Below are 15,469 nucleotides of genomic sequence, written 5' to 3'. Positions count from 1 at the left end.
GCAGCCCCGTTCTTGATGATGCCAATCTTAGAGATCCGAAAAAGGGAAGCTCAAGTTTGGTGGCCGAGTGCTTGGAAAAGGCCTTATGCCTTCTCGAGGACATGGCTGAACTGCGGTCTTTCCACAAAAGAGAAGTATTCCTGTCTCTAAAACAGGACTTAGCTAAGATATTTTCCCAACTCTATATCATTTTATCTTTATTATTATTGAAAGCATTACTCATATGACTTTCATAATTTATGTACATTATAGGCTGTCTAGGCTTCATTCATGGCTAAGGAATGGGTGGATCATTCCTTGGACTTAGCCAGAAAAGCTGAGCACAATGCCGAGGTCGCTGTGAGGGCTCAGAACGAAGCAGAACAGAATTTGAAGGAAACCCTCATTCGCCTAGCCGAGGTAGAAAAGGCTCACAAAAACGCAGAATCTGCCTTGCAAAGTTATGAGTTGCAAGCTAATATTGCTCTTGAAGCCCAAAAATAAGCTCAAAACAAACTTGCTCTTACTATGGTGGAGCTTAAGTAGGTGCAAAGGGAATTAGCCTCTAAGGAGCAGGAGAAAGCTGATGCTGAGCAAGCAGCATATGATGCCGGTATGAAGAAAGCTGCTGACAGCCTCACCGCTCAACTAAAAGGGGTTGCCCGTGCGTTCTGTTTAGAAGTTTAGGGTCGGGCCTTAGATGCTGCCGGAGTATCCACCGAGTCCGAGCTTCGAAATCCCGACAGTGTTTATTACCCTTCTGCCTTACAACTAGCTCCTGCTCCTCCTAAACCAACAAGTGACTCCAGTTCCGTTCCTCCTGCAGCTGCAACCACTCCGGACCCAAAACCTTCTTCTGTTCATCCTAAGGGCCAAGAAATAGCCAAGAAATAGCAGAGAAGAAGAACCCTAAAGACAAACAAACAAGCACTTGATGCTGTTACTTTTCTTTTTGTTCTTTTTGTTGCCTTTTTTTTTTTTTAACTGAATGGAAGGAATTAATAGCCGTGCCGTGCATATTATTTATTGTTAACATATCACAATACTCAAGTATTTACTTTGTTTCTACTCATTTGCCAAGTACAATGCCTTACCGCTAAGATAATAACTTTTCATGCACACATAACATAGATCGCGATCATCAATTTTGCTTATACATCTAAACGTAACGCGATCATCAACTTTGCAACATAAGCCAACAAAAAACGGTGTTCATTTTTTCATCTTACACTTATGATTTAAGGAGCCGACCAAGAACTAAGATTAAGTTAACACTTAACTTTTCTTTAAGGGGTTATTATTTTTTAGACTTGTGGCCCAAGGAGCCGTACAAGAGCTAAGATCAATTTACCACTTGGATGTTCCATAGAATGTTAATTTTTTCTTAGACTTATGGCCCAAGGAGCCGGACAAGAGCTAAGATCAACTTAACATTTAGATTTTTCATAAGGTGTTAATTTTTCTTAAACTTGTGGCCCGAGGAGTCGGACAAGAATTAAGATCAACTTAACACTCAGATTTTTTATAAGGTGTTAATTTCTTTTAGACTTGTGGCCCGAGGAGCCGAACAAGGCCTAAAGTCAGCTTAACGCTTGAATTTTTTTTATTTTTATAAGGTGTTAATTTCTCTTAGACTTGTGGCCCGAGGAGCCGAACAAGGCCTAAGGTCAGCTTAACACTTGAAGTTTTTATAAGTTGTTAATTTCTCTTAGACTTGTGGCTCGAGGAGCCGAACAAGGCCTAAGGTAATCTTAACACTTGGATTTTTTATAAGTTGTTAATTTCTCTTAGACTTGTGGCCTGAGGAGCTGAACAAGGCCTAAGGTCAGCTTAACACTTGGATTTTTTATAAGTTGTTAATTTCTCTTAGACTTGTGGCTCGAGGAGCCGAACAAGAGCTAAGGTCAGCTTAACACTTGGGTAGAGGTTATTCCAGTAAAAAAAAGAAACACAGACTAATGAAACAAAATAAGCCTACAATTGATACAAAAGAAGGCTCTTCCTTTAATAGTAATAACGTCGTAAGTTGTTTACATTCCAAGGGTGATGAACTACCCTTCCATCTAAATCTTCTAAACGATAAGCCCCCACACCTGCTACAGACGTAATTCTATACAGTCCTTCCCAATTAGGCCCTAACTTACCCCAGGTAGGATTTCTCGCTGTCCCCACCACTTTTCTTAATGCCAAATCTCCTGGTACTAAAGGTCTTGACTTTACTCCCTTGTCATATGTCTGCTTGAGTTTCTGTTGGTAGCTGCCCATCTTCAATAGTATTCAAACTATCGCACAACATATCATGATTACTCGCATCGTTATACTGATCAGATTTCAAGGTGGGAAAGCCTGACTCCAACGGGATTACCGCCTCCATTCCATATGTCATTGAAAAGGGTGTCTCACCTGTTGATCTTCGGGGGGTAGTACGATAAGTCCACAACACATGAGACAACTCTTCTACCCATCTTCCTTTAGCATCGTCTAATCGCTTCTTTAATCCTGCCAGAATGACTTTATTTGCAGCCTCAGCTTGACCATTTCCTTGAGGGCAGGCCGGTGTTGAATATCCATTTCTTATTCCCATATCAGCACAATACCTACGAAAAGCCTTACTATCAAATTGAAGTCCATTATCAGAAATCAAAGTATGCGGGACTCCAAAGCGAGTTACGATATTCTTCCAAATAAACTTCTTAGCATCTGCATCCCTGATATTAGATAATGGTTCGGCTTCCACCCACTTAGTAAAATAATCCGTGCCAACAAGGAGCCATCTTCTATTACCAATTGCCCGAGGAAAAGGTCCGACGATATCCAAGCCCCACTTAGCAAAAGGCCATAGGCTAGATAATGGATTCAAGACTCCCCCTGGTTGGTGAATGTTTGGTGCAAACCTTTAACATTGGTCACACTTCCTTGCATACTCTTGGGAGGCCTTCTGCATATTTGGCCACCAATACCCTTGAGTCATGGCTCTGTGGGCTAACGATCTTCCCTCGTATGACTTCCACATATTCCTTCATGTAACTCTTCCAATAAAGGCTCAACAGCTTCAGGATGTACCGCCTCCATTCCATATGTCATTGAAAAGGGTGTCTCGCCTGTTGATCTTCGGGGCGTAGTACGATAAGTCCACAACACATGAGACAACTCTTCTACCCATCTTCCTTTAGCATCGTCTAATCGCTTCTTTAGTCCTGCCAGAATGACTTTATTTGCAGCCTCAGCTTGACCATTTTCTTGAGGGCAGGCCGGTGTTGAATATCCATTTCTTATTCCCATATCAGCACAATACCTACGAAAAGCCTTACTATCAAATTGAAGTCCATTATCAGAAATCAAAGTATGCGGGACTCCAAAGCGAGTTACGATATTCTTCCAAATAAACTTCTTAGCATCTGCATCCCTGATATTAGATAATGGTTCGGCTTCCACCCACTTAGTAAAATGATCCGTGCCAACAAGGAGCCATCTTCTATTACCAATTGCCCGAGGAAAACGTCCGACGATATCCAAGCCCCACTTAGCAAAAGGCCATAGGCTAGATAATGGATTCAAGACTCCCCCTGGTTGGTGAATGTTTGGTGCAAACCTTTAACATTGGTCACACTTCCTTGCATACTCCTGGGAGGCCTTCTGCATATTTGGCCACCAATACCCTTGAGTCATGGCTCTGTGGGCTAACGATCTTCCCCCGTATGACTTCCACATATTCCTTCATGTAACTCTTCCAATAAAGGCTCAACAGCTTTAGGATGTACGCAGAGCAGATTTGGCCCCAAGTAGGAACGTTTGTACAACTTATGCTCCCCAAAAAGCCAATATCAGGGGGCACTTCTCCGTACCTTCTCGGCTTCCACTTTATCTTCGGGTAACACACCATACTGTAAGAAGGTCACAATCGGATCCATCCAGCTCGGGCCAACGTGAATGCTGTGAACCCCGACTGCCGGGATGCCAGTAAGGCTAGAAGTTAACAAGTCCTCTACCATTACCGTCCGTGGTAACTTTAAGCCCAAGGATGTGGCTAACATGACCAACGAGTCGGCATGAGTGTTATGCCCTCTCGGAATTTGTCATACTTTAAAGCTCTTAAACAGACCTAACACATCTTTGACTCGTTCGAGGTATTTTTTCATTCTTTCATCCCTTGCCTCAAACTCTCCATTAACTTGCCCGACAACTAATCTAGAATCACAATACAATTCCACTACTTCTCCTCCCAAATGCCTAACCATTTGAGCGCTTGCCAAGAGAGCTTCATACTCGGCCTCATTATTAGTGGCTACAAATCCTAGCCGTAGTGACTTTTCCATAACTAACTTCTCAGGGGTAATTAGAACAATTCCAATCTCGGCTCCCTTTCGATTAGATGCCCCATTCGTATAAACTTCCCAAAGAAGGACATTCCCAAGCCCAATAGACATTACGGCTAGCATAACATCTTCTTGCTTAATGCCACTTTCCATGAATTCAACCACGAAATCGGCAAGAACCTGTCCTTTAATAGCCGTCCGGGGCATATACTTAACATCATAAGCTCCAAGCTTAGTTCCCCACTTAGCCACGCAATTAGTGTAATCAGATCTCCTCATGATAGCCTACAAAGGCAATTGGGTAAGTACTACTATCGTATAGGCTTGAAAATAATAGGGAAGCTTCCTTGTTGCATGTACGACGGCTAGAAGAGCCTTTTCCAAAGGTAAATATCGCCGCTCGGCCTCTTGCAAGGATTTACTAATATAATATACCAGTTTTTGAACTCCATCATCATTCCGTACTAGGACAAGACTTACAGCATAGTCCGTGACTGCTAAATAGGCATACAACACCTCTTCCTTCTTCGGCCGTGATAGTATTGGCAAATTCGCCAAATATTGCTTCAAATCCTTAAAAGCCAAATTACACTCATCTGTCCACTGGAAATCTTTCCATTTATGCAAAAGGCGATAAAAAGGTCGGCACCTGTCCGCAGATCGTGATATTAACCAATTCAAGGCTGCAAACATTCCAGTTAGCTTTTGTACCTCCTTAGGATTCCGAGGAGGATGCAACCCTAAGATAGCCTTGATTTGATCAGGATTAACTTCTATTCCCTGATGCGTTATCATATACTCGAGGAACTTTCCCGAACTTACTCCAAAGGAGCACTTGGAAGTATTCAAACGCAATTTATACCTCCTAAGGACTGAGAAGGTTTTGTGTAAGTCCCTCAAATGGTCTCCTACTTCCTTACTTTTAACCACCATGCCATCAATGTATGCTTCCATATTACGCCCCAACTGCAACTCAAACATTCTAGTCACCATCCTTTGATAGGTGGAACCTGCATTCTTAAGACCAAAGGGCATTACTCGATAATGGTAATTGCCATTAGGAGCACGAAAAGTTGTCTTCTCCTAATCACCCAATGACACAGGTATCTGATGATAACCCTGAAAAGCATCCAAGAAACTCATCCGTGGATGTCCAACAGTTGCATCCACCAACTGATCAATTCTTGGAATAGGGAAAGGATCCTTTGGACATGCCTTGTTCAGATCAGTGAAATCGACACAAACTCTCCACTCTTCTTTTTAACCACAACAGTGTTGGCAAGCCACTCAGGATAATAGATTTCCTTGATTGCCCCCGCTTGCTTTAACTTATTAACCTCCTCTTTAACTGCTTCGGCATGCTCTTGGAACGCACATCGAGGAGGTTGCTTACGAGGCTTTGCGTTGGGACTAACATTCAAATGATGACAGATGAATTCTGGATCAATTCCCGGGACGTCATAGGCCGTCCATGCAAAAACATCAATGTTATCCTTTAAGAACTTAACTAACTCCTCCCTTTCCGGTATTGGTAATTGGGATCCCACCTGAAAATATTTCTCCTTACCTTCTCCTATAAATATCTTGTCCAGTTCTTCAGCGGAACCTCCATTATCATCAACATCTATCCCCCGAGCAGGTTTCTTTAATTACTATAACACTTTCGGAGTCACCCCGGTTGATGAACCTTGCCCTGTTCTAATACTTGCAGACATCAGACACTGCCTGGCTACCGATTGGCTGCCGTGTAATATCCCCACCCTTCCTTAGATAGGATATTTCACCATTACGTGCAAATTCGAAGAAACTGCCCCCATTGCATAGAGCCAAGGCCTAGCCAAAATGGCCGTGTAAGGTGAATACGCCCTGACTACTATAAAGTTAACCTGGACCTCTGTATCCTCAACCTGTACAGGCAGCCTAATCATCCCCTACGAAATCACCTGTTTCCCATCAAAACCTACTAACGGGGAATCATACTTCTCCAAATCCTCTTCTTTCAACTTTAAACCATTAAACAAGTCGGGATACATAATTTCTGCACCACTTCCATCATCTACCAAGACTCGTTTCACGTCATATCCCCCGATACAAATAGTTACTACCAATGCATCATCATGGGGCTGATACGTTCCCTCCTTATCTTCCTCAGAAAAACCCAATACTGGCGTCGCCGAGAACCTCATTCTTTTAGCCAGTTGGTTGTTTCCCTCCATGTCTTCGTTTCCAAAACTACTATGCACGGATATGATCTGAGAAGGATCCTCAACTTCTCTTCTCGGCTACGCCAAAATAACGTTAATGGTGCCTAAAGCTGGCCGAGGAATTTTTCCACAATACATTCACGTACCTTGATGCCCCACCTGCCCGTCCGGCCTAGACAAGAAATGATTGATCTTTCCCGCCTTGGCTAATTGGTTCAAACGGTCACGCAACATCTGACACTCTTCTGTGGTATGTCCCTTGTCTTGATGATAATGACAATAAAGATTTTGATTCCTCGTAGATGCATTTCCACTCATCTTGTTAGGTGGTCTAAAGTATGGTTCATTTCGAATTTTCTCCAATATGTGATGTATAGGCTCCTTGAACAGTGAATTAACCAAAGGAGTTTCAACTGGCAATGGACGACTTGGAAAGTCTCGCCTAGGCCGACTACCTTGATACCCCATTCCCCGAAGATCTTTCTTCCCCGGATATAACTTCGCTTTTCCTTTGCTTTGAATATGGTCTTCCTCCACCCGTTTATATTTGTACGGTCCATAAGCTAGCGCATGTCTACAGCTGCCTTCATTGTCAAGGACTTCCTCAATCCATGCTCCGTGGGGAGCCCCACCTTAAAAGTTCTTACAGCCACATTTTCAACATCTCCGTCAATTTCATTATACATTTCCCAATATTGATCAGAATAAGTTTTGAGCGTTTCTCCTTCCCTCATGGCCATAGACAGTAATGCATCCAAGGGTTTTGGGATCCTACTACAAGTTATAAACCGAGCCCCGAATGCCCTTGTCAACTCTTCAAAGGACTTTAGGGAACCTTCCGCCAAAGCATCAGACCACCACATGGCCACTGGTCCCAGACTGGAAGGAAACACTCTGCACATCAACGCTTCATTATTCGAATAGACTGCCATCTTTTGATTAAAATGACTGACGTGTTCTACAGGATCAGTCCTTCCATTATAAATAGTAAATATAGGTTGAGAAAATCTGTGAGGGAGTTTTGCCTCATTTATCCTGGCCACGAAAGGGGATTTAGAAATTTGCCTCAAAGCTTTACCCATTGCATCATTCCCCTCATCTTGGTATGCCCCATTTTCACCTTGCGTCTCCTCCCGCCTCTTTGTCCTAGCACCCAAAGAAGTACTCAAACGGGCCTCACTGTGAAGAGACTCAAATGCTGAAGGTTCCTTTCCTCCATGTTTTTCCTCAGAGCTATCACTGGAAGAGTAAGACGGGCTCTTCCTACCACGCTTCTTACGATCTAAGCGCTTGCACAGATAATCTATCTCGGACTGCATTTGCTGCAACACATCATCACGAGACATTTGCCTCTCAGTCGGTGATCGTTGCCCAGCCACTTGATCACTACGATACGATTCCACCACCACACTTGGGGTGTGTTTCTTTGCAACTCCCCGTTGCATATTTATGGTTAGGTTTCTCCTTTGTGAACCTACTGATTCTTCCCTTTCCTAATTTTCCTCCGCCATTCACCTTTAAACCAGAACGCTCCACTTTATTGTCCCCACAGACGGCGCCAATAATTGTAAGGACGTCAAAAACTTTGTTGTTGCTACCTTCTCTACAAATTCGTTGTTTTAGGACCTTTAGTCATAAAACGCTGTTATTGTTGTTGTTAAGTCTTTTACGTGATTTTTGGTCCTTACACTACTTATGATCATTTTTTTTTTCTAATTTTTAATAAGATAGAACATGTGGTAATTTTTATTTTATTTATTTTTTGAGAAACATGTGGTAATTTTTATTGAGTATATGTGATTTTTTTTTTTAATTTTATAGTTCATTTATATAAGATTCTTAGTATTTTGCACTCATTAACTCAATTGACACAAAGATTAAAAAACTTAAGTAGATACATGGCATAAGATTAAGTGGATAAGTATGGTGTAATTCCCATATAAATTTAGACACATAGCACAAAATTGGATTATAATTTCAAATTCTAATTCAATTTTCTCTAAATTTTACCTATTAATATATATATATATATATATATATATATATATGACTTATAAATTTGAATTTTTTTTTAGTTATATGATTTTTTTTTATGGTTTATTATATTGGACTCCTCTTTTTCTACACTAAATTAACTAATTTGGTATAAAAATTTAAAAATTTTGATTAGATGGGACACGTGGCGCAAAATTAAACTTTATTTGAAATTCAATTTTTACACTAAATTAACTCACTTGGCACAAAATTCTAAAATTTAGATTAGATGAGACACATGGCGCAGAATTAGACTCTAATTAAATTTCAATTTGAAATTTAATTGAATTTTCTCTCTGCTTTACATATTATTATTATTATTATTATTATTATTATTATTATTATTATTATTATTATTATTATATAGACTAGCATGTAACTCCATGCAAATGCATGGATGCATTTAAAATTTTAAAAAAAATTATTATAAAAATATAAATAATTAATCAAAAATTTTTTTTTTTTTAAATCATGTAACACATGCATTCATGCATACATATAGATACTATGGGGGAGATGGGTCCAGAAGTACATATTTATATGCATATTCCAAGGACATTAAGCAATCAGAAGATGGGTAAACATCTTATTAAGCATCCATGTTAGTTTATAGAGAAGCAAAGTCTGATTGTGCTTATCCGAGAAGTTGGTCCGAGGAAGAATATCTCCTTGGATCAGCTAAGCAGAGGTCGGAATGTGTTATCTGCCATCTAGAGGCAACATCCCATAGGACTCTGTTGATAAGGATATGCACCACCAAGGTATAGGACAAAAGGAAATTATGAAATATCTAAAGGGAAAGCTGTTACCACCGCATAAAATATCCTACAGCTAGGGCTGTCCACAGGTCGGGTCGGGTCGGGTTTGGGCCTGACCCGGACTCGACCCGACTGGGTTGAGTTATCAAGAATGTGACCCGCAACTGACCCGATATATAGGTCAGACCCGGTGGGTCGGATCATCGGTTGAACGGGTCGGATTCTTCGGGTAGGCGGGTTTGGGCTTCGAATTGGGCTGGGCTTCAATTTGGGTTAATTTTGAGAATTTGACTGATTTTTTTTTTTTAAACTCCATTTTTGACAGGGCTTTTGGGCCCAAAATAATGGGCTTACTTTTAACAAAAATTTATATATTTTTTAACCATGTATATATATCATATTATATGGGCTTTCCACATCCTTTATTTCATTTTGGGCCTTCAAGCTCAGCTTTTATGCCATTACACAACTTTATCAGTCCAAACTTAATGTTTCTAGCTCACATATAATGGTAACATATACTGTAAATAACAAGTAAAAACCTGGGCAATTAGCAAGCACATAAAAACACACATAACATCACTAACTTGGGCAGTAAATAAAAACATACATAATATCACTTTCTAACCACTTGTTAAAACCACACAACTTAAAACCTGGGCAGTACCTTAAAAATCCAAAAACAATTCAAGAAAAGTCCAATAACCACAAAAGCACATCTCAACCTATTAAACATGCCAAGTTGTGCCACCCATTCCATACATGTAACACAACTTACACAAGCTAGCAAACAAATTCTAACAAATAAAATCAATCACAGCCATACCACACCACAAGTTTGTTAATAAAAGATAATAAGAGCATCTTGCAATATTTCCATAGAGTCAAAGAAGGCAGATAGTTACTGCAAGTGAGCAAGGCAGTAAACTAACTAAAGGCAGTAGCTAATTATAATTAGTTACAATCATGAAATACCTAAGTATTTCCAAAAAATAGCTTTTCTAAAGTATTAAAGAGCAACTACTCTCTAGTTAAGTGATAAGTCCATGACTTATAGAAAAGAAAACCTATAAACTTAATACGATTTCTTTCCTATAAGCAAGAGTTGATTTATAAATAATAAGTTTGAAAAGCAGTCCAAAATAACTTCCAAAATGTATCCAAAAATCTGCCTCCTATAAAAAATGTGTCCTTCCTCCTACACAAAAATGGGCAAAAAGATATTTATCAATAGAAATACAATACAGAATAGTAATAACCAAAAACAATAGAGAGGGCAGAACCAAACTCAATAGAAATAACAGTAAGGCATAAACTTACCCAATTAGTGATTAATCATCAAGATTAATTGAGGTACCTTTGCTTGAGCTTGAACTTCCACCACCTGCTGCTGCTTGACGTATAACTAGAAAAGAGAAAGAAATGAAGGCTATTAGATTTAAATTCATTTGCGTAAGACATATTTAATAGCACTTAATAAACAAAAAGTTTGAAAGTTAACATATTACCTAAATCATGAAATTCATCTTCCAAGGCCTCTACCTCATCCTTTGATTTGCGAAATGAAATTGGAACCAAGGCTTGAAGCCAATCTTGTGCACAAACAAGATTTTGAACCATGAGTGGAGAAAGTGAACTCCGAAATGGATCAAGTATGCGTCTTCCGGTACTAAACGTAGACTCAGAAGCAACAGTAGAAACAGGTACAGCCAGAACATCCCTAGCCAATTTAGATAGCACTTGATATCTATTTGAATTGGCCTTCCACCACCCCAATATCTCAAATTTCACATCCCCCCTTCTACTTTCACAATTTTCAGCCAAATATTTGTCAATCTCATTTCTACACCCTATGGACTGCTCAGCCTCCAAGAAACGGTCAAACCTAGAATTAACCATCGCATATGGATTACTACAACCAATTGACTCACCTTCTATGTGTGTCCTCTCACTCCCACTTGGTACTTCTACATTTGGTGAATCAACACAAGAGTAATAATCATACAACTTGACCAAGGAACCCCTCACCAATTCAACCATCACATCAGCCACTTCATTCCCATAAATTTCAGAAAAACAAAACTTCAAAAACCTCAACTTCTTTCTTGGATCAAGAACCACAGCCACATACAAGAGATGATTAATTTTATCCCCATTCCCCCAATACTTATCAAACTTAGATTCCATTTTAGTTGCCATGTTTTTCAAGAGGTGGTTCTGAAATTTACTTAAATGGGAAATATTCTCTTGAATGACAAACATCTCATCAAAAAAGGTGTTTGCAGTAACATATGATGAACCAGAAAACTTTTTAGTTGCATTGTAAAAAAGCTTCAAAAAACCCACAAATATCCTACAATTTTGGAAATCAGTACCACTAGGAGATCCCATACCACCACTATTCTCCTTGTTCATAAAGTATGAAGAATAACTTTCATCCTCAAAGTCCATTCGTATGAACACTTTCTGAAATTTTTGTGCGGTTTCTAACATGAGGTTGATAGAGTTCCACCTAGTTGGCACATCTAGACTTAGACTCAATACCTAGTCTCTCCACAAAACCCATAAAAGTTTGATTCCTATTTGGTGAGGACTTCACATACCTCACAGCTTCACGCATCTTAGCAATGGATGCATCAATTTCTCTCATACCATCCCCCACAATCAGATTTAGGATATGTGCACAACACCTCATGTGTAGGAACTCATGTTCTAAAACAGTCCCCTCCCAATCTTTAGTTACAGTTTGCAGAAACTTAATGGTGGCACCATTTGAGCTAGCATTGTCCACTGTTAAAGTGAATATGCCATTAATACCCCACTCACGCAAAGACATCTCAATCTTTCTACCTATAGTCTCCCCCTTATGGTCTTCAACTTGACAAAGATTCAAAATTCTCTTATGCAGCTTCCAATCATCATCAATAAAATAACCCGTAAGGGACATAATTCAGATTTTGAATACTAGTCCATGTGTTCGTAGTAAGACACACCCTACGACCCTTCAAAGCCCCCTTTAGTTTCTCTCTCTCAACACCATAAATGCCAATTACATCCCTAGATAGGATATCCCTAATTCGCAACTTAGGTTGTAAGGTTGTCGAATATCTTTGAAACTTATACCCTTCAACAAACCTAAAAGGCAACTCATCTATTATAACAATTTCAGCGAGTGCCTTTCTAGAAGCCTCAACAGTAAAGGCTGTTGGTACAAGCTGAAACTCTTCCTCCCCATCCATTTTGGGTTCAAACGCTAAGGTTTGTTGCCCTTTAAGGGTATCTCTATTAGGGTTCTTAACACAAACTGACGTATGATTCAATAAATTAGCAGTACCATACCCCTTACTATCAGCTAGATAAGTTTTTTTACAGTAATTGCAAATGGCCTTAAAATGACCGTCACCCATATCTACTTTTTCAAAATGGCCCCAAGCAATAGACTTTTTCCTATTACTACACACCTTGCCTTTACCTTTAAGTGGAAGTGGGGGAACCTCAGTATTAGTTGGAGTAGCAATAGGTTCAGCTTGGGCAACAGGTTCAGCTTGGGAAGAGGGTGCATCACTAGGGGGTTCCATAACCTAAAGACATCAAATTTATGCATTAGCAAACAACCATAAAAAAAAACTAATCCTTAGAAAGATCATTGTAGTTGACCTCTTAAAAGAGAAAGAAATGATACCTCAGAGATCTCTTAGTTATTAGGGATTCAACTTTGAAAAGGAAGCAAAAAGCCTACTTGAACAACTTTCAACTCCTGTATAAAATTAGGATTTCAAATTTTTAAGTTAGGAAAGCAAAATGAATCAAACAAATGAGCAATAAAATACAATCAGATAAGAAAATAAGATTGTGTTTGGATTTCATCTTTCAAAAATAGGGGTTCATCTTCTTTTTTTCTTTTTTTTTTCTTTTTTTTTATAATGAAGATATAAGTATATTGATCATAGAAAAAAAAAAAAAACAAAACAAGGAATAAAACAGGCAGATAAGAAAATAAAAATGTGTTTGGATTTCATTTTGTTAAAATAGGGGTTCACGTTCTTTTTTTACAGTGAAGATACAAGTATATTGATCATAAAAAAAAAAAAAAACTATAAATAAAACAGGGTAGATACAAATCACACTCAGAGGCCAGAGCACTAAAATAATAAATCAAACTAACTATAATGTCTATCTGTAAAGAGTATACACGATAATAAACAAACATACTCAAAGCACTCAGAAAAGTAATAACTCAAGTCTTCGAAAAATGATAACACAAACAAACATACTCAAATTAGGGGTTCCATCTTTGAAAAGTGATAAATCAAGTCTTTGACCAACAAATCAAATAAAAAAAAAATTAGGGTTTCATTTTTGAATCCAATCTCTTGGTTAGTTTTGGTCCCTAATCTTTAAGTTTTAAATCATTTGAACAAGACCCCTTAAGTTGCTTTTCATATGATTCTTATTACTTATAAAAAAAAAAAACATTTGAACAAAATGATAAACCCATATCACAAGCACAAAATACTGAAAAAAGAGGGATTAAAAAGGAAGAAATTTTACCTGATCTGAGACTAGGAAGCCGAGTCTGATATGAGATTTTGAAAAACAAAGTGGAAACAAAGTGAGAGACTTTGAAATCACTAGAGAGACAAGAGAGCAGAGAGAACGGAGAACACTTAGAAAAGGCAAATTTATAAGAGAGAGAGATGAGTGTTGAGAGTGTTTCAACCTGGAGGAGTTGGAAAATCTGATTTTGATTTTGATGCTCTGTTTGTTTCACTGGAAAACCTTCTGTAAAGATAGTGTTCCACATTTTTCAGTGTTTGGTAGCACAAAAAAAACTTGGTCAATGGAAAACTATCTTTGGTCAACGGAAAACCCTAATAAAAATAAGGCTTATTTTCTATAAGTTGTTTTCCAAAAAAAAATTTTGGAAAACAATCTCTCTCTCACACGGTGCATCTTCTATAAATATTATATTCGTCTATAGCTGTGGGAAACATAATTTTTTGGTGTCTTCTCTCTTTCATAGTAAGTTTTCTCACTTTTTCTCTCTTCCATTTGCTTTTTCTCTCCTCACACCCTCACTGTCACTAACTCTGGTCTCTCCTCTTCCCATAGATCTCTCTCTCTCTCTAACTATTTCTCCAGGCAGAAGTTACTTCTTTTTCATACATAAAGTGCAAAAAAATAAAAAAAGAAGAAGAAAGAATGAATGAAGTAAAAGATAAAAATTTTAAACATAGTACCTATATTGCTCTAAATTGCTTTTACATGGGACAATATTTACCGTGGACTAATAATATTGTTATATAATGAATGATAATTTTTTAGGAAAATTGCATTTGTTGGTAAATACTTTTTTTGTTGGCAGATACTATGCAGTGATGATATATTATGCAGTACATTATGTAAATACATAATTTAGAGTAATATTGAAGACTTGTGGTTGATCATAATAAACAATTAGTATACCAACAAAAAGAGTAGATAATTAAAAGTTATTGTTATTTATACTTATTGAAAATATATTCCCCTGTCAAATTTATATATATAGGCAAATGGTTGATATATGTGTGTACGTACGTACGTTACTATCTATATATATGAACAAGATGAGTGGTAGAGATCATGAAAATTTGATAACTAATTAATTTTGATTGTATATTTTCAAAATTTTAGTATAAAAACCAAATTCATTCTTGGTTTTTTATTCATAATGATTACATTAGTTAGTTTACATAATATACATGTTTTAAATTATACAAAAAATATTTTTTAAAAATTGCATACCAAACACCAGAATACATTCTCAAGCTCATTTTCAAGGTCGTTATCAAACACTGAAAAATGAGATAGTTTTCTAGAAAATGCTCTTTAGAAAATGAACCATTTTTTAGAAAACGTTAATGCTGAAACAAACAGAGCGTGAATCTTTGGTAAGTGTAGCCGAGACCCGAGTGGAGTCTTGTAGGTTGTAGACTTGTAGCCGAGTAGAGTCTTGATTTTGAGAAGTATGGTCCATCCGTCCATGATTCATGACTAGAGCTAGAGGCATGGGAACGTGAATATCTGAGTTTGATTTGAAGGGTAGCTGGCTAGCTGTTGGGGCGGGTAGAGAGAGAGAGAGAGAGAGAGTGTGAAGACTGAACTGAAGAGTGAAGAGATCAAGAGAACTTAGAGAAAA

At 38.2% G+C, this 15,469-nt stretch overlaps 1 protein-coding gene and 1 pseudogene across 1 annotated transcript; both read right to left on the bottom strand.

Annotated features, from left to right (window-relative positions):
- Positions 1 to 4,055: 4,055 nt before the first annotated feature.
- Positions 4,056 to 6,511, bottom strand: LOC142608764 (uncharacterized). The gene is made up of 4 exons (XM_075780445.1): positions 6,239 to 6,511; positions 5,561 to 5,938; positions 4,731 to 5,378; positions 4,056 to 4,580 (listed from the first exon to the last, which is right to left on the bottom strand). The coding sequence occupies exons 1-4, from the start codon at positions 6,509 to 6,511 to the stop codon at positions 4,056 to 4,058; spliced, it is 1,824 nt and encodes a 607-aa protein (XP_075636560.1).
- Positions 6,512 to 10,622: 4,111 nt separating this feature from the next.
- On the bottom strand, positions 10,623 to 12,869 carry LOC142610065 (zinc finger BED domain-containing protein RICESLEEPER 2-like; annotated as a pseudogene).
- Positions 12,870 to 15,469: the final 2,600 nt, after the last annotated feature.

Source organism: Castanea sativa, chromosome 9 (genome assembly GCF_040712315.1).
Source record: "Castanea sativa cultivar Marrone di Chiusa Pesio chromosome 9, ASM4071231v1".
Taxonomy (NCBI): domain Eukaryota; kingdom Viridiplantae; phylum Streptophyta; class Magnoliopsida; order Fagales; family Fagaceae; genus Castanea; species Castanea sativa.
Note: the sequence above shows the minus strand (reverse complement) of the source record. Positions and strands in the feature narration are given on the sequence as shown.